This window comes from Xiphophorus maculatus, chromosome 8, assembly GCF_002775205.1.
Source record: "Xiphophorus maculatus strain JP 163 A chromosome 8, X_maculatus-5.0-male, whole genome shotgun sequence".
Lineage (NCBI taxonomy): Eukaryota > Metazoa > Chordata > Actinopteri > Cyprinodontiformes > Poeciliidae > Xiphophorus > Xiphophorus maculatus.
The window spans coordinates 17,734,314-17,758,065 of NC_036450.1; the positions used below are offsets into that span (position 1 = coordinate 17,734,314).

Here is a 23,752-nt window from a genome sequence, read left to right on the forward strand (position 1 = left end):
CACTACCTTTCTGTCTCTATGTCTGTCTCACTGTCTCCACTGTGCGGAAATGTCTCTTTGCATCCAACATCAAACAAAAGGAACAAACCAAGAGACAGACTGACTGCAACAGAAAGAGACAAAGAGAGTGAGACAGAGCAATAAGTAGAGGTAACCCCATCAAAGGAGTTCACCCTTGTTTACAGCAACATTATGATACAGCTACAGAATAGGAACATAATCAGGCTTACCTGGAATTAAACATCAATCTAAATGGTAATGTGTCTGAGTGCTTAAGAGAAAAACACCTCCATCTGCAGATTTTCCTTTACCAAAGGTCAAACTATATGATATACATTAGATCAGTATAATGATCAGTATAACACATACCTAGCGCTAACCCTAGCAAGGTTGATAGCCATATTGCCTTGCAGAAAGGTCTTGGGTCTTTCTGCATGGAGTTGGCATGTTTCCCATGTGCATACATGGGCTGGTGCCTGTCTCCAGCAGTCATTCAGCAACACAAAATTCTACAAGCATGCCCACACACACCTAAGTCATGGTTTTGGACAGTGGGCGGAACAACAATACCAGGAGAACACCAATGCAAACCTAGAATGAGAATGGCTGTATGGAGTTTTTTTTGGGGGGGGGGGGGGGGGGTTCTACATAAAAGTTACAGTAAAAGCTCAATACTGCATGGGAAAATGAATTGTAATCTGCTAATTAATTTTTATAACCCCGGAACTGTTCAGATAAAAATTACCGTACTCAGATTATTAGCTTTTAATTGTGTGTTTTAACAATATAGAATGCTATGGATTAAATTCAGTTCCCTAAATGCTTTATAAGAGATAACAGATTATGACAATGTTTGCCAACCTCTTGCTCACCCATCCAAATCACTGCATTCAGGTATAAAAAAAAAATCACTTCCATGGCCACAGCTGTGTAAAAACCTGCACCGAGACAAGCAGACTGCTTGTACAAAACAGTCAGTGAGTTCCAATGCAGAACTATGACAAGATAAATAAATTCAGCCATGAGCATATTTTGTTAGGAAATATTCCACAGTCTGGAATTGGTGTTATGACAAAGTTGAAGCGACTGGGAACTGCAGCAACTCTGTCACACAAGTTACTAGTGAGCAGCAGGGGAAGGCAAAGCACTGGATGCAGCGTTGTAAAGCATGGACACTCTGGGTTCTGGAGCAGTGGAAACATGCCACCTGGAATGACAAATCATGCCTCCTTGCCTGTCATCTAATGGACGGGTTGCAAGGAGAACAACACTTCTCTGATTGCATTGTGTCAAGTGTAAGGTTTGGTTCAGAGGCCAATATAGAGTGTGATTGTTACTTAAGAGTTGGGCTCATCCCCTTAGAATCAAAGGAACTCTTAAAGCTTTAACATTCTTTACATGACGACAAAGCAGTGAACAAAGTATAAAGACCTGCATAAAAGAATTTGACATGGAAGAGTTTGTCTGGACAGCAATGAGTACTGACCTTAAGAACACATTTGAGATGAAATGGAGAGGAGACACATCGAGACACATCAATATTTGACCTTAAAATGTGTTTCTAAAAGAATGGTGAAAAATACCAACAACGACACTTCTGTATTTTAGGGAAGCCTTCCCAGAAGAGCTGAAGTGGTTCTACCTGCAAAAGCTGGACCTATTAAGCCTTATCGATTAAAAATAGGACATCACTCATGTTCATAATTATGTGAAGGTAGATGAGCAGATACCTTTGGCAATACAGTGTACATTTTGCAGTGCATGTTTTTCTACCTCTTATTCCCCCCTCCCCTATTGACCTGCCACTACAGTGGTTGTCTGGCTCTCTTTTACTGTTTGGCAGCATGTCCATAAACCAGACAATTGATTGGGTTAAAATGTTAAATGAATTGGATTTTTAGAGCTGTAGATGCTCTAGTTAGTTGTAGAACTCATGAAAGTTCTATAACTCTTGTGGGGATTTAACGTGGAGAGTGAATCCCCACAATGGCCTCGTGTTTCTAGTTTATTACTAGGTTAAATGCTGCTGGAGTGGCACAGCCCAGACTCAGACTTCTGAGGAGCAAATAAGCGGCAAGTAGTGGGGTGTCTGTAGAACTGAAGCACAAAGAGACTAGAACCATTATTACAATTTTAAGAAAGTATTAAGCAGTTATGCAGTTAGTTTTGCATAACTTCAGATTTTATAAATTTGTTCACAGAACAATTTAGATTCACAAGACAACCAGCAGTAAAAAAAAAAAAAAAGCAACTGCAGTTTTCTTCTCCCCTGGTCTCAAATCCATCTATGTTCACAAAATGACAGCTTTTATTTTTCAGACAAAAAGAAACAGTTCCTAGAGTGGTTCTCCCTAATACTTTTCACTGAACCTCACAACAACAAAGAGACAGACATACTGCATCTTAAGTCTTTGTTTATTTAAAAGTGAATGAACTAAATGAAGTTTGAAAAACTAAAATCCAATCTGTGTGTCTGTCTATTACATAAAAACGTTCACAAACAGATTTACCACCAACTCAGCTGATTAAAGCTAAATATGAATAAAACTTAAAGAAATAATAATAATAAAAAAAGAAATTATATATATATATATATATATATATATATATATATATATATATATATATATATATATATATATATATATATATATATATATATATGGTAATGGCGAACCAACCAGACATTGTCGTAGTGGATAAACAACAGAGGAAAGCCGTTGTGATAGATGTAGCAATACCAAGCGACTGCAACATCAGGAAAAAGGAGCACGAGAAACTAGAGAAATACCAGTGCCTCAGGGAGGAACTGGAGAGGGCCTGGAAGGTGAAGACCACAGTGGTGCCTGTGGTCATCGGGGCCCTCGGGGCAGTCACCCCCAAACTGGACCAATGGCTACAACAGATCCCAGGAACAACATCAGACATCTCAGTCCAGAAATGTGCAGTCCTTGGCACAGCCAAGATACTGCGCAGAACCCTCAAGCTCCCAGGCCTCTGGTAGAGGACCCGAGCTCAGAGGATAAGAACCACCCGCGGTGGGTGAGAAGGGAATTTTTTTTTTTTTTTTATATATATATATATACACATTCTTGCTTAAAAACAATGGCCAAAACTAAATTAAAATGTTCGGGTGAAAGTTAAGAGTGATTATACATCTTATTGCATCTTCTAAATCTTGTGAGCGCAAAACAGAAGGGTTAAGTTTTTAACAAATTTTGCAACAAAGACTTATTTAATTAGTGCTTTTCTTGTCTATTCTTACGCCACAATATTCATGTTGCTTCCTCCTGGTCTACTAATGAAGATATCTAAAAAAGTATGTCTTCAATTTTTCAAATAAATTTTTTTGACACTAAGTAAGAACAGTAAAATGCTACTGTTGGCAAGCATGGCAGGAGAAGGGCTTTCCCCTACAAAGGGCTCAGCCTACAAACTGAAATGGGTTGAGTTTGCTAAATCCTACTGCAACTTTAACTGGAACGCCATACTAAGGTCAGATGAGAAGGGAGTTTTTGGCAACACTCTCCAGGACGGCCAAGAGTAGAACACAAAACGAGCATGTGCACAAAATTATCAAAAGTAGTGGCAGTGGTAGTTTTGTAAAAACACAAGTATATCTTCTTGTCAGATGCATTTTTAATGAAAAAATTTGCTCTGTTTTCATTTTTAGGGTCAGATCATGTCTACAGTAAAATAAAATAAAATAAATAAATTTCATTTAAGGAGTTTTACACATTTTCAACAGGGTTATCCTTAACAAAACACTTTTTAAGCAGCAGATTTCCTTCCACTTTCTCAGACCTTAAACTCTGTGTGCTTAACCATATGGAAAAACAATTAGCACTCTCTACTGCAGTTGACAAGAGCAACTAGCAACAGAAGGAGCAATTTGGCAGGGAAAAATAAGATAGTCAGCAGGGAACAAGGAGAAGAAGTCGTTCTTTCAGGCTGTCGAGTCTGGGATTTTCCTCCCCTTGAGCCAAGAGTAATCTTCCCTCGGTGAGCTGAGCAAGAACAGAATTCATGGTGCATTATGCTCATTGTCAGAGAGGTTCGTTTGGAAGACAGAAGACGAGAACTGACAGCGTGAGATGGAAAAATAAAAAATAAAAAGAAGCAATGTCCTTCATTTCTCTTTGCATGACAAAATTGGTCTGACGAAGTCCATTTAGTTACTGTGTACAAGTCAGCTTTGTTTTTTGCTTCTTTACACACACAAAAATGTATGTGTCAAAGGAGATAAAAAAAAATTACCAAGTTTGTCAGCAAGACCAAGCCATAAATTTCTTCAATAAATACTTTTGGCAGAAAAAATAATCTGCTGTAAAGTTATAGTATTAGCAGGGGAGTCTTGGTGGCGGTGAAGGGCGCAGTTTGGTTTAAAATAAAAATCTCAAATCAGTGGTAGCAGAAATGTCAAATGTATTTCCTGAATTCATTTAAACTGACAATACTCCCTCCTAAAAAAATGTCAACTGTGTAACAGTCAAGCTTTCACTCATGGAGATGTGGAGATTTCTTTATCTGCCCTGCAGCAAGAAATCTCTACTTTGCCTCTAACACACCGTGGGGCCATGCTTCTCAGTCCAGAGTAGAGATACTGAATCTGTTTATTCCAGGTTCCTTAATGAGGAATCCACACCGTTTTATCTAAAAAGTGAAATCAGAAGTGGGGCTTCAATACAAAACACAAAGGAAAGCGGATAAATTCATGTATTTATAGTACATCAGTAGACTTAGGAAATTTGTGTTGCGTTACAAATGCAAGATTTTACTGAATGCATTATTTTCTTCCTCACTTTAGCATCATATTTGCAAAGGATGCAAAAGTGTTGCACGCCATAACTACATTAACTCTTTATATCCAACGGCACATGTACTGATTTTTTTTATTTTATTTTTTTTCAATTTTCTAAATATTGTCACCATAAAGTTTGAGGTGACTGAACTCCCTGAAGGTGCTGTCCAGAACTTGAGCAGCAATGCCATTTTCAAATTTTTCATTTCACCAAAATCCACTTCAAAAGCACTTTAACGCTACGTATTATAATTACTCAGAGTCGTAAGAGGCACAAATTAAATAATAATTGTAAATATAAACATTGTACATAACAATTGCATTATAATGCAAGTGGAAAAATTCCACTTTTTAGCACATTTGCTATGATGGGCAAACAATCTCAGAGAAGAAGCACAGCAGCGGCTCAGGCACAGAAGATGCTCTCCGCTGTGGGGCATGAAGACATCACAGATAGGACTGATGTCCCTCCTAACCCACATGCCACTGCACCAAAGCACACACTTGAGATAGGCTGGCAGGATTACTTGCTGCAGCCACTTTGGCGCATTTACTTTATCATGACTTCAATGTTTCAACTGCTCTAAAAAGGATGAGAACTCCACTTGAACCTCCACATTCATCTAACTTTTTTTTCACCATCAGGAGATGCTGCCATAAAGACCACCACCCTCTCAAACACCCCACCCCCCCTTCCAAACGCTCGCCCAACTCCCTCAATCCTTCTTCTGCAACATGCAGGCTGCTTTGAGGCTTCATCAGTTTGATAAATAACACGGATATCTCCAGGCATCCATAAACTGGTGGTGCAGAACCGGATCCTCAGCAACATCTATAGATTTTTCTTTTTGGGTGAAACCATTAAAACAAAGGGTTCTGTTTTACTGAATGAGGGACATCAAGTCTTTTCATTGCTTATCTTTGCAACAGGAGTGTCAGTCATGCTACGGGTGGATAGATATTTTCCACCGAGCCAGATTGAAAGAGTTTGGTTGTGCTTTCAAGCTGCCACATGCCTCCTCTTATTGGCCACAGGGTATAAAATAACCAGACTCACACACACACATGTAGACATGACAACAATCCTCAGCCTCTTGCCTCGCATCAAATCACAGGACGTAACAGGAAACAGTTGTACGCAGACATCAGCCAGCGGCTCTGCTCCAATGCAGAGTGAGTCCTGCAGCCACTCACATTTCTGCTGCCCGCTCCCTGCTTGTGTGTCCAACAGCTAAATACCATTTGAGAGAATGTGGTAATGAGGACAGGCTCCTTTTAATTATGCTCCCGTAAATGCCATTTGCTGCTCTCTCTGATAAATTAGCTGTGCGTTTCTTCTATACGTTCAAGTAGAGAAGACAAATGGGAGACTGGTTAAAAAAAAAAAAAAGAGAGATCACTTGCATGTCCTGATAAAAAAAAAAGTTTGAGCTTAATTTTACACAACTAACTGCGAAAGCCTGTTTTCTAACTGCAAAGGCTGATAAATGAAAAACTATGCAGCTGGCACTGCTGCTGTGTGATTCACCAATGAAAAGAAACACAAACTGCTCCCCTTTCTTTGTTTCCCGTCTTTCTACTCTCCTTTAATCTAACACACAATTTAGTACATCATGAGTCAGCGCATCCCTGTGTGTGTGTGTGTTTTTTTTTTTTGTGAGAGTGTGTGCGTGGTTGTTCGTCTAAGTTTCTCCGCGTGGTTCTGGGACGCCGGCCCCGTGGCTCTGAGCACCTGGTACAGCCTTTACTGAAACAGGTGAAGCAAGACCACGGGACACTGTAACGCCCACTAATCAACTATAACACGAAACAAGTCGGTAATGAGATGCCTTCGGCTTCATCATGAGGCTCTTTTCCAGGTTATGATGCTGCACACTTCCAACGCGTTCAGATTCATTATCACTGGAGGACAGGATGCTCCATTTCAGGTTTGTTTTTGTAAAAACCTGCTTCTTTGCTCGTACGTACATTATTTATATATTTTCGCAATCCTAGTTAGTTCCTTCTCATGCAGCACCTTCAGTTTTCTTTTTTTGTTGTTATTTTGTTTCGTATGAAAATATCTTTTTTTAGTTTTTACAAACTGCCACCCTCCTTTTCATAAATTGTGTACTAGAGTTATTCTCTAACCATGGATTAAAGTCCCTTCTGAGTTTACAGCTCACAATTTCAGAGTGAAACAAACTGCTTTTACTATAGTTGCTGCTATTTTACCAAACGCGAGTAGACAATCAGCCCTACAGTACCACAAGGAATATGGTAGATTAAAACACCGGGTGCATGCTAACATCTATTATGAATTAATCAGAGATGAATGAGACGTGTAGAAATCTGCATATGAACCGAATCAGACAATTTTCAGCTTGACTGTTCCTGCTCAGTGACGGGCAAGTTGAAAATTAAAAATATATACATGTTCTTTTTCTTTTTAAAAAAGCCTTTACTGTCATGCTGACGGCACTAAACTTCAGGGCAAACAGCTACATAGTGGAGAAGAAACAAAATAAGCTATTTTCAGTACCATACTACTTTAATAAAAAAAAAAAAAAGATTCTTATGATACCTATTGGCTATTCCTAATAGCTAAGCTATTAGTTTAGCTAATAGTTCTTTTAAAAATATATACAAAAAAAAGGAAAACAATGTAAAGATCTACAAAGACAGACTATAGAAATGGTACAAACATTCACACTTTGAATGATGAAGGGTGTAAAAAGCTCTAGTGTCAGTCACACAAAGGTATGGGTTATTTGAAGGCCAGTAGAAGATAGTTTAGTTTTCCTGCTGCCATACACGGTAAACTGGATACACCAAGGTCAGCTTGCTCACAATTTCCCTCTTTCAGATCGATTTACCAATTGTGAATCCAGCACCTCGGGTTGGGAGGATAGATCTCTGCTGATAAACTCTAATTAAAGAGATCACTTAGTTAATGGCTGGGAGTCAGCCCTAAACTTCCTGTGTAGAGCAAACTACACAACAGGAAACACAGAAAGTGTATTCACAAATTTATAAAGTGGATACACTTTATAAATTTGAATATTAGGTAATACTAAAATGTGTGGATGGAAAATGAAATAGAATTTTGAGAAGATCTAATGAACTTGAACAGTAAAAGTCCTGTGACTCTGTTACATCAACCAGGCTGCCTAAAAATCCTCGTCTTTTCTTTTCAATTCATTTCCAAGTTCATGTCAGATCAGGTGTTAAAAAATAACCAAAGAGGTTCAGCATTAATAACAAAAATAATTAAGTTTCCAGGGAATACAAAATTGCAAGTGTAAATCATCTTATTACAAAGGTTTCTGTTACTATGGGATGTTTGTGCCAAAATTACAACTGCAAGTCTGTTAAAATTTCAATTGTATGACTCTAATCTGAGTAGACTCTAATCTTGCTATACCATGCGTAGGTAGTTGATCTTAAATTGTGATTGAATGCTTGAGTGCATGGTGCATCCTTTTACAATAAACAATTTGGATTATTTTACGAAATAATGCAAATTTAAAAAATATATATTTTATATATTTAATTACTAAATATATCCAGATTAAATATCTTTAATTTCTAAAGATATTTAATTTTCTTATATATATATATATATATAGAAATTACCATCAAATGTTTTGCAACAACTCCAACTTATATTCAGTTTGCCTAAAATAAATCTCATACATTCAAAATTGTAATCTAAGGCATAAAAAATGCAGCTCTTTGTGGATTAGGTGTACTGATTTCATGTTTAATCCAACAGTGCAGCATTAGTCAAACTCAGCCTGAGGTCTCAGAGAGGTTAGAGCCACCCCTGAGGGCTGCTGCGTTGCCACAAGCCCAACCTGAGCCCTCCAGCTTGAGCCGGAATCTGGCAGGAGGCCGGGTGGCCGTGATGAGCCAGATGTGGCACTGGGAGCTCTGGGGATTTTCTACATGCAGTTTACAAATGTTATCCTTTAATTATGCGATTGCATCTTTTATTAAATACATTAAATCAGCACGGGAGTGGCGGTTTAAGCAATCCATTCATATAAACCTTACCATGGACAAACATATTTTCATGCAAATAACTTTCTCAAAAACAGAAAGCATGCAAAGGCAATTTTAGAAGTTGGACACGGTACACCTTAGGTGTAATGACTCAAAGGTCATTTGTATAATTAGCCTGTGAGGGCATGAAATAATAAGAGAAACATACGGACAGAAGATGTGAAATACATGAGAGCAGAGGGCAAAAACGTCCTTGAAACATCCCCAAAAACGCTGGTGAAGTTAAAGACTAAATGGTGTAAATGCCACCCCTAATCATCGTCATTATAAAAGGGAAATCATTAAACTCTCAGACATTACATATAAGTAGCTAGTAGACCACCACTCACCAAAACAATCAAGGTACTTTATCACCACCCAAATACAATACAAGCATTTAAAATTACCAAAAAACTCTCTTTACTTCTTTACAATGTAGTACATTATCCTTTAATGTTGGAAAAATGAGGCCAAAACAAGGGACTTTCAGCCAGTGCATATTAACAAATTCCAAATGAATTCAGAGGAAAGAAACTGGCAGACAATGAAACATTACAAAATTGTTCCCACTCAATTTCTTTCTTCTTTTGTGGTATCCAGTGGATGAGGTTTTCTTCAAAAGCAATGAAACCTCTGGTTTATGAGTTCACAACATAAAGGACTCCTTTTATTTGAGTCCTCACTACCAGTAATTACACAACTGCACCTTATGGTGGACCAAAAGATGACCAACATGGCCTAAAATTTTCTATTTGATGGCAAAAACTTTAGTCAAAAGTTCACTCAATTTATGTTGAATACTGTCGTTTGTGATTTCACATAAGCAGTGCCGGTTACTGCTCGTTAACACCTACACGGGGTTGGAGGTGTTAATGACTCTACTTAGCGAATGAATAGCATAGCATCACTAACAAACACCTGTTTGATCATTGTTGGTACATTAACTGCCAAAAATAAAGTTAAGCTACATTCAGTTTGCCTAAAATAAAATTATAATGTGGAACAGCCTGTTTTGAACATGAGTACAGGGAATTCTACTCAGCACTTCCAGCAGATAGAGCTTTTTTAATTACTTGCATTAATTACTGCAACATGATGTAAATGTTTTAAAGCTGTTCTGCAGCACAAGCTTTAAAATAAAGCAAATAAAGCAATTTAGCCTTCACTTCCAGTGAAAAGTTCACACCCACTCATCATAGAATGTCACGTTCATTTTTGGCCTTTAAGAAATCATTTTTAGCATTTTCCTTACCCAAGATAAACCACTTTCATAATTTCCAGGAGAAAGAGTTTGCATAAGCTCGAATTTATTGTGAGTTTTCTCAAATCCATACTTGGTCAAAACTATCAATGCATAAGCAAATATAGATTTTCAAACCCTCTCATTTGTAGATACATGCCCTTTAACAGATTAGTACCTGGGTCACATACTTTCTGTACCTATGGCAACTGACAAAAGCATCTGATGTGAAATTTTGATCCCTCTTCTTAAGAGAAATAGTAGACGTCATTTAGCTGGTTGGTTGCCTGACATGGACCTGATGTTGCACTCAAAGCTCTTTACTATAGAGCAACAGTCTCCCAGTTGAAAATAAAAACATACACTAGCATACACAAATACACAGATTGTGTATTTGTGTATGCTAATACACAAATACACATTAATGTGTATTTGTGTATTAATGGACACTTAATGGACACTTAAGTGTCCATTAAGTGTTGCAATGGACACTTAAACCGTCCATTGCAACGGTTTAAGTGAAAAACATACACTAGCATACACAAATACACAGATTGATAGGCATCTTAATGTTTAATGCTTTACCCCAGGATACACATGTGGCATGGAAGGAAGCAGGAGCTGAACCCACAACGTTTCAATTGCAATACACCTACTCTTGCTTTTGAGCCACAGTGGCCCAAAATCTTCTTTTGTAAAGTTGAGATTGTGGCTTTAGGAAGGTTATTATTTTCATTTTACTTTGTCCATTGCAGAACCAAATGAGATGTCTAGTTGATAATTGTTTTGTGGAAACAAAATATTGACTGTGTCCAAGTTGCAACTATATGACATAAACTGTTAACCTTAAAAAATATTAAACTGGGCTCGCACATTCTCAAACCTATCATACACTGGAAACAAAGCCAGTTAGACATTGCAATGGAGGGAGCTTATCAAAGAATAACAATAAAAATAAAACATCACCTAAAATCCTGTACCTGCTACAGGACTAAATGTGAAAAGTTTAAAGGATATCAACATTCCAACAAAATGGCTGACTCTTTCTATAGTGTACAATATAATGAATGAGAAAGTAATATGACTCATGAGCGCAGCTTAAATCAGAGCAATATTTTTACTCTGTTGACATTTCTGGTTTGATTTCGACATGAAATCAAACCAGAAAAATGACTCCATTAATCGTGGCGTGAAAATATGCTGATGTCTGCTAAAATCAAATCTGTCCTGTTTACCTCCTCACAGGACGATCAGAAAAAAGGAGTTACTTTTCAGGTGTGTAAACAGTACGGTCTTCCAAGTGGTTGGTGCCTGTTTAAATTGTCCTGTTTGAGTGTACGCCATATTTACTGCTCGCCGTGACCTTTACGCCGTACGCTATAATTTCCCAAAGCTCTGCACATTGCAATAATTATGTGAGAGTAAACACACGGATGAATAGCTGATCAAACACAGAGAGAGCCATGCATAAACAGCGGCAACCAGCAGCATAAATACCAAGCAAGGTAGGATGTGGGCCGGTGATTTAACTACCCAGTCATCTGTGATGGATTTCTGCATTGCAACTTTCGACAAGCTTCCTAGCTTATCTTATAGCCTTTTTTCCCCCCAATGGCTCATAGTCAAATGAGTGTATCCACTCAGCTGTTTTATTTAAAACACTTTGTGTTCTCGTTTTTTGCACAAGCAAATATAACAAAACAAAAGCTCGGATTTACTAAAACGCGGCAGGTAGTTACTTCAGCACACCTGCAGCTGACTACAAACCTATTTTTAACACACATGGCCAACATCTATCATTTTAAGTAAAAATAAACTCCTTCCCTGTGGGTAAAAAAGAAAGGCATGAATACAGCCAACATATTAATATGCTGTTTGTCTCTATAGTACAAGATCGAAAGAGGATTTAACAAAACAACAAATCTGAATGTGGCCAGTTCTGACTGTCCAGCCTATGGCGATGATTAAACAACACCCATCGTTCCTCCGCAGACGGAGGAGAGAGATGTGACAAAGTGAGGAAGGAGGCAGCCAACACACCATGACAGAAGAAGGAATGATGGATGAACATAGAGGATGGAGGATGACTTATTGTGGAAACTGACTGCCTGAATAACTAACTAAGTCTTTGGTTGAGCTGATGTAATGACGGTACGCTGCTTGAAGTCCATTACGACGGCAGAGGCTGTATTTGTCCCTCCATTAGCGCTTTAATCCTGATGCAGACACCTGACAGGTTGGAATTGACTGGACTCTTTCCAACTCATGTCTCCTGTGGATGTGTTGGCTATTGTGAATGTGGCTCCAAAAAAACTCAACAAGCTATTACTGTAATTTTAAAAAGCCTGACATCTAAAAGGCACAAAGGGCTAAACAGAAATGACAAAGCACATAGGTGAGAGAAGTGAAGGAAAGGAACAACTTGAATGAGAAGAACAGAGAGAAAAGCAGTGCTGTGAGTTCAGCTCTTCTTTTCAAGCATTTCAAGCATTATGACGTGTCCCTATATGCTGCACTGCCAGGCTGCATGCTCACTGCAGATTTTCATTAACCTTGCTGCACCAAATATTTGTCTCATCCACACAAGACTTGGACCTATTCAAGTCGCTCTTTTCTGTGTGCTATTTTATAAGGCATATAAGGGAGATGAATAGAAAGAACAGACAGCACTTTGTAAAAATTTTCATAAGCATAGATGTTTATATATATATATATACAAAATTAAGTGCAGAATGCATATGTATTCAGTAAATAAAAAACTGTGTATGCAAATTTCATCAGTATTTCATCAACTCACCTGATTAGTAAATAGAGTCTCCTTGTGTGTAGTCTAATCTCAGTATGGATGTAGCTGTTATGTGTCGGCCTCAAACAAAAGCTAAGTTTTAAAAGTTTCACACAGAACTATTTCTTTATGAAAAACAACAAAGAACCCAGGGAATACAACAAACACATGGAGAAGGGCCCTCTCAACAGACGAGAAAGAACTTTTCTGCATAGTTGCAAAATAATATTTGGTGGAAAAGCAATCCTGTATGAAATCCCAAACACACCATCCCTGCGGTTTAATATGGTAATGGCAGCCTCATGCTGTTTTCCAGCAAGGCCAGGAAGCATCCGAATGGTGGTGAGATGTAACCAGGCGAAAATGTTTATATTCTGAACAAGAAATCACAAAGTGTAGTCCAGCACATTGGCCTTTTAGTGTAGCACTAATGCTAACTTTAGCATTAGTGCTAATGTTAGCACTAACTTTAGCATTGCTGCATTGCTGTTGCAGTATTTGCTGCAACAGTAATGCTGCAAATACTATTGCAGCATTTCACAACAGTACTCACAAATCAGCCTTCTCTTGCTGACTGTCAAGGCTTGTCAGGCTGTTATTCTTCATTTTTTTCTACCCAAAATGTTGGGAAAACAATTTAGAATTGATGGCAGCTTTTTCAATGCTTCTGTAATCAAGAGTTCCCAGGCAGCCTAACCAGACATCTTTATTAGGCAACAGTGCAGCTATAAAGTTGCTTCCTCTTTTACTTCAAAATAAGAGTCCTAATACAAGCAGGATATTAAGAACAGCTTATACTCACTTCACCAGACCAAATCAGGCTAACAGCAACTAGGTAGTTTTTTGCAAGACAGACTTCCCTTTCACAAAACATACTGAAGTGTTAGTATTATGCAATCTTGACTCAACAGATATCGTATTCCTGGTTTCCACTTGCAAGGAGGACAGTACTGTATGTAGTTATTAGCAGGAAAGACATTTTAACACAAAACTTTGTGGAACTGAGGCGTACCTTGAAACAGAAAGCATGTACATGCCTAAGCAAAAGTGCCTCTGTACTCTTTTTTAAAATATCTATTGACTATAAAACTGTACTGGAATCTGTATATTAGTCTGATTACCACAATTAGTAAGAAAACATGCATAATTTAGGTGTGGAACATTACTTATGACCTGAAAATCACAAGAGCAGGATAAATCCTTTCACAACTGAAAATAATGAACTTTCTTTAAGTTTGAGATTGTTCTCACCACCATGTTGCATCTAACTTTACTGTGCAGAATTGCCAATGAGTAATGTAGCCTTTTATTGCATTTAGTCAGTTATGTCTCCATAAAAACCCTCTAAAAATGGAACCGGGTGGTTTTAGATCCAGCTCACAAGCCCAAATACACACAGAATACTCACAACAACAACTACTTTGTCTTTTTTTTCTCCTTTTAATCTATATGCAAAGAAATGGCATATACACACCTCCTCCCACTGATGTATATATCTGATGAGCCGGGACAATCTCAACAGACGCAGGAGACTGAGGATCTTGGTGAAGCGGACGATTCGCAGAGCACGTGCAGTTTTATACACCTCCGAGTCAAAGCCTTTCTCCACTATTAAAAAGATATAATCCACTGGAATGGAGGAGAGGAAGTCCACCACGAACCAGCTCTTCAGGTAATTCATCTTGATGACCTTAGGGTCGAGGATGATCTCGGAGCTCTCCTCGTTGACGATCCCTGTCCTGAAGTTCATGACTAGGTCCACCAAGAAGATGGTGTCTGAAGCCACGTTGAAGACCAGCCAGGTGGTGGTGGTCTGCTCTGAGAAGAAGGTTATTCCCACAGGAATGATGATTAGATTCCCCATCATCATGATGAGCATTATCAAGTCCCAGTAGAACCTGCAACCGAAATACATGCAAATTAGTTAAGCAACAAAAACAAGGCCGCTTTAGCTAGTTAACATGAATTGATAAGATTGTTGTGTAATCTCAATCTCAATCGGTGGTTTTACTGATTTCAAGGTGGAACATTTAAAACTATGGCTTTTATTTTACTATGTGAACCCACAGGAAGCATGAAGATCCACACTAGAGTTATTGCCAGATCTCGTAACCATGATTCAAGGACACTGTTTTATCTATTGCAACCACTTACTGTCCCTTTTCAGGACTCTTTGGACTGAGACCCTCTCATACTTCACAACCCTGTTAATGTCCCTGCGCTCTGCCTTGCTGTGCAAAAAAAAAAAGAAAAGGAAAAAGGCAGGAGTGATTCATCAGTTCCCATGCTCTGTTCACCAAGCGTCCCAGGCCCCAGAAAAGGCTGAGCGACCACAAAATGAAAATAGATGCTTTCAGGAATCCTATCTCCTTCTAAAAACTCTCCGCTGACGACATCCTTGCTCGCTCCTGTCCCTGCCTCGCTGCCCGCTCTCTGACGTTACCGAAGGTGGAAATGGACTTGCTGGCTGCTTGGCAGGCTGCCTGTCTGATGGGAGGACCGGCCACACAGTAATGGATCTGTGTGAATAAATTAAACCAGGGCCTTGGCTTTATAAATACCCACAGATCATGTGTCTGATAATTGTCTTCACTTCGGCTGAAAAGCGGTCTTCAAGGTGGCTCATAAAACCCACTGAAGGTATTTTTACACCAGTAGCATATATTGAGCCCTGGAGTGGATGCTTAAGGAAATTGCATGATGCACTTTGGGTTTTTCATGCATTATATTCCTCTCAGGGGTGTTTTATTTTAAGGTATGAAGACAATGATAGTAATAAGAATCATTAATTAGACATTCTAACCATTAAGAGTAAAAAATTATACTTTTTGGCAGCTTACTGTGCTACTGTAATATTCCATGCCTATAAACACATCCATGTTCCTTGAGCATCTGTCATGTTACAACCACAGTGTATCCTATAGAACAGCATGTTAGGGACAATTGTGTAGAAGAAAACATAAACATGATTTGGTACTTTCTTTTGCAAAAAAAAAAATCTGAAAAATCTAGTATGAATATGTAACTATTTTTTGCTGCAATTACAGCTGCTAGTCGTTTAGGGTATGTCTCAACTTGCTTTAAACATTTAAAAAAGAACTTTATTTTTTCCTTTATTTCTTTACAAAACCAATCCGGCACAGTCAGACTGGATTGTGTTCAGCTATTCTAAGCTGGATCTAGATCTGGACTTTCAGTAGGGCGTTCTAACACATGAAATTGCTTTGATCTAAACCCTTCTACTATAAATCTGGTTTATTATTTCTGTCCTGCAGGTAGGTGAACCTCCCATTTCCAGGATTGTCCTGTATTTAGTTCCATTTGTCTTCTATCAACTCTAGCCAGCTGTTTGTTGTGCATCTTTGTTCTTTGTCTGCAACAAACAAAACACAGGACTTTCTTCTTGTCACTTCTCCGTTAAGGACAGATAAGAGTTATATTGTCAAGAGATTCTCTCACCTGAGAGGTGGATCTCTGCAACTTCTCCTGTGCTACAAAGGAGCGTAGGTTGCTACTCTGATTAATACTCTGCATTTTTATCCTGTAAGAGTAGGTTTTATACTGAGATTAATTTGGACTCATGTGGACTCTCGGTTGCTAAGAATTGAATTTAGGGATATAAAATGAAAAAGGGCCTTAAATAATAAAATTGGAATGCTTCTTCAAGAGATTGTAAAAACATTTTAACATTTAATTTTCATTTAACTTAAAAAGTATGTCCTCGAGTTCCAAGGTTGTAATGTGACAAAATGTGAAAAATGTCAATACACAGCTCTGGGAAAAAATAGGAGACCACTGCACTGAACTTCATTGAAAACCTCATGGTTATTCCACCATATATTGATTTCTGAACTCTTCCTGAGTTAAAACATTAGTACTATTGTGTCTAAGTAAATGTGAACTTGTTTTCTATGCATTATTTCAGGTCTGAAAGCACTGCGTGTTTTACATTATTTTGACCATTTCTCATTTTCAGTCATCATTGGATTAAATTTCTTCTTGGGATTTCGGACACATGCTGTCAATAAAAGAACAATGTTCATTTTACTCAAACATGTATCTATAAAAAGTTAAATCAGACTGAATTTTGAGTGGTCTCTCAATTTTTTTCCAGAGCTGTATTTGCAAGGCACTCCAAGTAAAGCACAAGTATCTTTTTTTCTTAGTATTTATTTTTTTTTAAAAAAGAAAAAAAAAACTTATCTGCTGTGACTCATCTTTTCAGTTTTCAGAGACACCAAAACTGGAATATTTATACTGGGGGTGATGGGGTCGAGAGTGAAGATGGAAAATGAAATGAGTAAAAAGATTATTTAAGCCTGTGGTGAAAGCAGGGAGTCATATTGAAGTTTAATAAGTTGAAACACAAACAGCAGCTCAAAAGGTTAAGCTGCAAGTCAAGGAAATCTTGGATGTTTTCCACTCGCAATAACATAATGAAAAGGACTGCCCACATCTTTTACATATTTTTATCTCTATCGTGATTTGTTTTTGGGTGGTAGTACATGACCTTTCAGACACTCAGACACTTTCAGACACTCACTTGAATAAGTAATCCAAAAGTTTGATCCAAAGCCCAGCATTTTGGTTGATATTTCTTTACATGGGGTATGAATTTGTGTTTTGTATAGACCTAGTCCGTCATAAGGCATTATGACAGACTAGGACCGTCATAAGGCATTATGACGGACAGCATTCTGCTACTGCAGTCATGTTTTCAGTCATCATTGGATTAAGCTCTTGGATTAATGGTCAAGTTCTCAGTTTATTCTCAATCCCAGTTAAACCAGTAGCAGTAGCTGTAACTGTACCTTGTACAACTCCATACAGCCTTTATTTATCCCCTTCTTCAGATTCAGTTCATGGACAGGGTGCATTATTCAAGCAGTGCACTCCTGTGTAGCACCAGCTTTGCAGTCAGTCACCTCGAGATGCACCACACACGCTTCTTTCAAAGCTTCACACTGTAAATCACCCCCAACACCCAAACAAGTTGCTGTTGTCATTGATTTACATGAGCGACAGGAGCGAGACACAGCCGACTCCGCAGTAACACTGCAGACGTTTCTTCCTAAGTCAATCCAATATCTGCTGCATGACGATAGATTAAACAAGCATGTGTGACCCCTGAATATATATTTTTTTAAAAACAACAAAAAAAAGCAAAGAAATGAGACAAAATGTTCTTGCACACACCACGGCTTAAAGCTTTAAAAGACATGAACCTCAAACTAAAATTCCCAGGCACAGGGTTTCAGTAGTAGACCTAATCCTGCTTTAAATCAAGCCAGCACTTTTTTTTTTCTCGTAGATTTCCTTTTTACAACAAGTGATCCATCATAATCAGTGCCAGGCCAATCCTGCCAAGCAACAGAGGGAACCCTACATGATCTTAGTCAGCACAGGCTGGTCCAATCCAGTCTGCAATATAACAGGTAAGGCACGTAGTGAAAGGTCACAAAGTGATGATGCTTGTGCAACGAGAAAAAACACAAACTTCTGGTCAGACAAAGGGGTCCCGAGGCAATCTATGGATACAACTGCAAGATGCAGCAACAATGATTTACTCAATATTTGCGTTTATTGGTAAATGTCTGAATAGATTTTGTTTTTATGTGGTAAGAAATTGCAGAACTTCTGGCTGATCAAATTTGAGCAATCATTTTGGAGCATATATTGTAAAACGAAATGCACGCACTATCCTCCGAAGGTTTAAACTGCAATAGGATTTCTGCTCTGTAAGACTAGCATTGCAATTTATTAGGCCAAGGCGCACCAATCAATTGGTCAGATATCAGAACTGGACATACTTTCCTTGAATTTTCTCTTAAATCAGCTCTGACCAGTGATTCACATTTTTCCCTTATCCAATAAATGTACCAAAATAAGAACCTGCACAATTTTCTATCTATTAATGTCATTAACAGAAACATTCATGCATTTTTCTGAGTCTTATAAAAATCTAATAAAGGTTAGGAACAAATGATTTGATGCGTAAAAGATGATAACCCTTTAACTACTTGATTTCCTGTTGAACTGAAAACCACTACCTTTACAAAACTATTGTGCGATAGTCTTTCTATTCGGAAATCCATTTAGACCTGATCAGTGCATCTCTTGTATACAAAATAAAATAAAATTAACAATTTGCATCTTGAAAGCAGATTGTGTCAAAGAGTACAACAAAACATAACACAAACTGTGTAGCCAGGCATGAAGCCTCTCCGAAATAATCCATGAATAATAAATATTACTAACTTGCTATAAATCTTTAAGCAGGTACTGTGCACAAAGAATATGTTGCATATTGAGTTTCAAACACTCCCACCATGCATGGTGTCATCCATGTGTTGTTTATATGTATGACTTTGGTCATACTACACTACTCTGTTTACATAACTAAACTAAGAAGGTAGCTTGTTCACCTAAAATACACTCGACCACTTTCAGACCCGTAGTATCATTGCTTCTCTACATTGACTAAAGATTAAGAATCCCTTCTGTCAAATCACTCTTTGGAAAATGTCATTGAGAGGATAACCCGAGGGCAGCCTTCAACAGAAGGAGCAAGAAGGAGGAGGCCAGTCTGGCCTTTTTGCTGTGACATGTTCCCTTACATCTGCATGAGCAAAATTCTTGCCCATTATTGCTACAAATTCAAAAAGGAAGTATGGATTACACCTCATTATTCCTGTTGTGCCTTTTGGTCATCTTTAGAAAGGGTCAGTCTTCTTACGTAATTGTTTGCGGATTCTACTAAGCTCATTGACTGTTGTTTGTCACTAATCCTTGCCCATCAAGTTTGCACTTCTGTGTAAACACAAGGACATCTGGAAGTGTTTATGTGTTTGACTATGCCTCCCTCCAAGTGTATAATATACACAATTTCTACATTTTACCTGCAGAGTGGCTCGGCAGTGGGCCTGCATTGGATTCTGCCTTTAGTATGACAGCCTTGAGTTGACAAAATTTGTTTTCCACTATATTTATCTGCTGCTCAGGTAGTCACAATGCAGTTAAACGCCTACCAGACATACTTTTAGTAGCTTGTAAATTCTAGTTTGAAAACATTAATACAGTGTTGTCTTGTAGTAGTGACGAGTGGCCACTTTTAGCTTGAGTCTTTGCTTTTCTTGCATCCAAATTTTGCAGACACACAAATTTGTCTTTCTTCTAGATGTGAGAAAAATGTTTCAGCCACAACCTGCTCATTTCTACTCAGGACTCAAGCGTATTGGAAAATCTATTGCTACTTGTCTTCAACCTGAGATCAAGTGGCCCTTAAATCAGCAGCAGTGTACACAGAGTTCTGCATTCACAGCCCCTGCCCAATGCTCAGGACCACGGACAGCTCTGTGGTAGCGGCAAACAGAGGGAACAACTGGGATGACTGTCCTTATGCCAAAAGCCCACTGGTGCAAAAGCCAGACCAGATTAAATGCTTAATTGGTCAAGAAGTGAACTGTAAACATGCGAACATACAGCATGTGTGTTACTGGTCCTTCCTGTGTATGATCTGGTTAGTGCTTGAAATGTAAAACCAACTATCCGGATCCATTTGCTACACATCCTATGCTATAGGAATAACCATTTATTCCTATAGCATCAATTATATGCTATAGGTATATTTGGTATACTAATGGGCAAACCAGTGGAGCAAAGGATATATGCAAATTTGACACTATGTAAATATCAATATCACTTGCTGAAGGAGTTATGAACTGCCTCTATGCTGCAGCAGCACATTCTCTTATTAGGACAGCTGTAACAACAGCTTCTACAGAGTCAGTCTAATCAATTGATTTAGGTAGTTTTTTGTTTCGTTTCTGTTGTGTATTTGTTGAGTTCGCTGCTTTCGGCTAGAATCATGCCAGCATATGAAAAACAAATAGCAAAAATAAAATGTTCTGGAGAAAAAAAAAGAATGAAACGCTGGCTCAGCCGGTTGTAGATTGTGGAATATAAAAGATAAACATTTAATTTTGGGTTTCCCCATAATACTAATGGAAGAGTCCATGTCCAATATAAATTGGATGAGGCTGCCAAACTTTGAGATTTTCTGCCTTAATGTGTGGAACATGTGAGATATTCCAATGGAATCAACTCAAACACAGCCTTAAACCTCCTCTTTAGTTTCCCTAAATTTATTCAACATGGCAGTTTTTGCTTCTTCTTTCCCCTGCGTGATTTTACCGCATTCTGTGCATTATTTTTTTTTTTTTCCTGCACGCAGGCCTTTCGCTTTACCGCCGCCTACAATGAAATGTTTACTACCGTGATGGTGCAGAGGCATTGTCACGTTGTGCCCAGGTGAAGTCGCCCCTTCAGATAGAGGAACACGTCGCCCGGTTTGTGTGAAACATGCAGGAAATCTGAGCTGTGAGAATGTTTGCAAATTCTGACATTCAGCAATCTTTTCCCAAGGACACCCCACCAATATGCATATTGCCCTTTTTTATTCTTCTTATTTTAATTATGATTTTTTTTTTTTTTTTTTAATATGCCGCAATGAATCAGCCTTGGAGCAGAGCCTCTCTGCCTGCAGAAGCCAGATTGCTTACATGCAGAGGTAGATTAGTGGATGCGCTTAGGGGCCAGGCTGTATGAGGCTACATCTCCCAGACCCTCAGGGTGACGGAGGGGATGCATTCAGAGGGAGGGGTGAGCAGGTGTCTGTTCCAGTCCTTACCTAAAATCGCTATATGGGTGAATGATCCAGTATCCGGCCGTCTGGACCCTCTCTTGCTCTTTCTCCACGGCTTTCTGACTGCCGAACATTCGCAAGGAGAACTTATTGACTCCGGGCTGCATCATCGCCCCGAATTGCCTCTGCATAAAACCATGCTGCCTGGACGCCCCGTCCAGGTCGTCAAAGCCGACCATGGCCTCTTCCCGCTCCCCCTTGAATCCCACGGAGTTGCCATGGTCCTTCGTGTTCTGGCTCCCCGTGTTATTTTTCTGTATCGAGTCTTGCCTCTGAAAAACATTATTCCCATCCGCCTTCTCCTCCTTGTTGCTGGAGAACGAATTGGATTTGTCTTCCATGGTGCTCCGAGTTTGCCCGTTGTTCTCTGTGGACAGAGCGCTCCGCCGCCTGCTCGCGAGAGAGGACCCGCCGTGGGCTCTGCTGGTTCTTCTCGGTGTCCTTCAAACTGTTCGGCTTCTCTTGTCTTCAAATGCGAGTGCTGCAAACTGAGACGGAGTGCACGGGAGCCCGGTGGATCAGGTTTCTTGGGTTACCGCCATCTACCGACGGCCCCGGCTCCTGCCGTGCAGCGTCTGTGCTTCATCCCTCACTCCGCACGGCACTGCGGTTTAACTGGCACATGCTCCTGCACCTTATTTACATAATGCTACAGGCGAAATGTGGCCCGTGAGATCCCTCTGTCCTCTTCTCCGAACATCTGTCAGAGAGGAGGAGGGGGGGGGGGGGGGGGGGGGTAAGGTAGGGATGCATTAAAAAAATAATAGTTTTGGTTGTTAATTTATGTTTCGGTTTTGGCCCTAAACACGATATAAGTTTTATTTTTGCGCTAATATATGCATGATATATTCCATCACGATTAAAAAGATGCATGTAAGTTTGATCGACTCACAGTAGTATTTTTCAGTGGGGAGAATCATCATTTTGATGTGTTGAACTTCTCCACATTTTGCCAAATTTCAGTGGAATATTCTGCAGTATAGTAATAATAAGGTGCCCAATTGGGAAGCAGAAATAAAGGGAAGCATGTTTTGTTTGTTTGTTTTTTGCATATTTTAATCTGGTAAAGGTGTGTCATGCATACGCATGTAGGATATGTATCCTACATGCATGTATTCTCAGCTAATTACACGCAGCTGAGAGCACAGCTGCATGTATTCAGGGGTGTTTCTCTACCAGCTTTCCACAGCTAGACACTTAACTTTTTGCCCATTTGATCAAAAAGGTCAAATTCAGTCAAATTGGATGGAAGGCTGAAAAATAAATCTCCCACAGCATGATGCTACCATCACTGTGTTTCACATATACAGGGAACATTGTGTTCAGGGTAGGACTCCACAATATGTGGTAGTACATTACTAGTAATATTAGGACTGTTTGAATGCAATGACGATTGGCCGTGAAGATGACTTTGAATTTATCCGTGTGATTAGAATCAGCCGTCTATGTATTTCTGGTATTATTTTTTTAATCTGTATTTTATATTAACTATAACACAGTGATAGCCAAAAACATGCCATATAAATCAGATTCACCACTTAGAAAGGCACATGATATTTGTATCACTCTGATCAACTAAACACTTAAATGCTCTTTGCTGATAAATTTCAGATCCATGTAATTGGTGTGAAATAAGAAAAGTGTATTTCAAAGCTATACATTTTGAAACTAAAGTTATTTGTGAGACTAAAGAATAAAGGATTCTACACAAGGCCTCAATTTCTGAACAATTCTGCCAATGCTGAAGGATCCTAACTTGTATGATATCTTTTGGCCAGTAGGAGATAAGGTAAAATCACAGAATAAGCATTTTTGTTTTAAATTTTACACATTAAGTTTGTCAGTGAAAGCAAATATAAAAATTTATAGAAAAACACCAAGTGAAACTTTTCCATTGTGAATGACAAAGTAAGAACCAAACAATAACATGTGGAAAAGTGAAAATAAATAAATAAATATGAGGAGAAATCAAGAAAGAGAAAAAAGAAAGTTTAAACATGAAACATTTTTCTGTGCAGTCATAGAACAAGAATGTGCTTTCTGTGTGACCCACGGGGTTTCCTCAAATTGTAAAGTTAGTGCTTACATGTTTGATTTTCTGTAAAATGAAATAATTGTGCATGTGTGGATTTCCGTTGCATGCGTTTCAATTTTTTTTTCTTTGAAGGAGTTGCTTGGTTTGTAGGGTCCATTATTTTG

General features: G+C 38.7%; 1 protein-coding gene across 1 annotated transcript in view; it reads right to left on the minus strand.

Annotated features, from left to right (window-relative positions):
- Nucleotides 1–22,230, minus strand: part of hcn1 (hyperpolarization activated cyclic nucleotide gated potassium channel 1) — a 76,615-nt gene extending 54,385 nt beyond the window's left edge. Inside the window, exons 1-2 of the mRNA XM_005798632.2 lie at nucleotides 21,539–22,230; nucleotides 14,324–14,747 (exon numbers count right to left, since the gene is read on the minus strand). Coding sequence (XP_005798689.1) covers nucleotides 14,324–14,747; nucleotides 21,539–21,894 — 780 coding nt within the window. The 5' untranslated portion in view covers nucleotides 21,895–22,230. The remainder of the gene's footprint in view (nucleotides 1–14,323; nucleotides 14,748–21,538) is intronic.
- Between the last annotated feature and the right edge of the window lie 1,522 nt (nucleotides 22,231–23,752).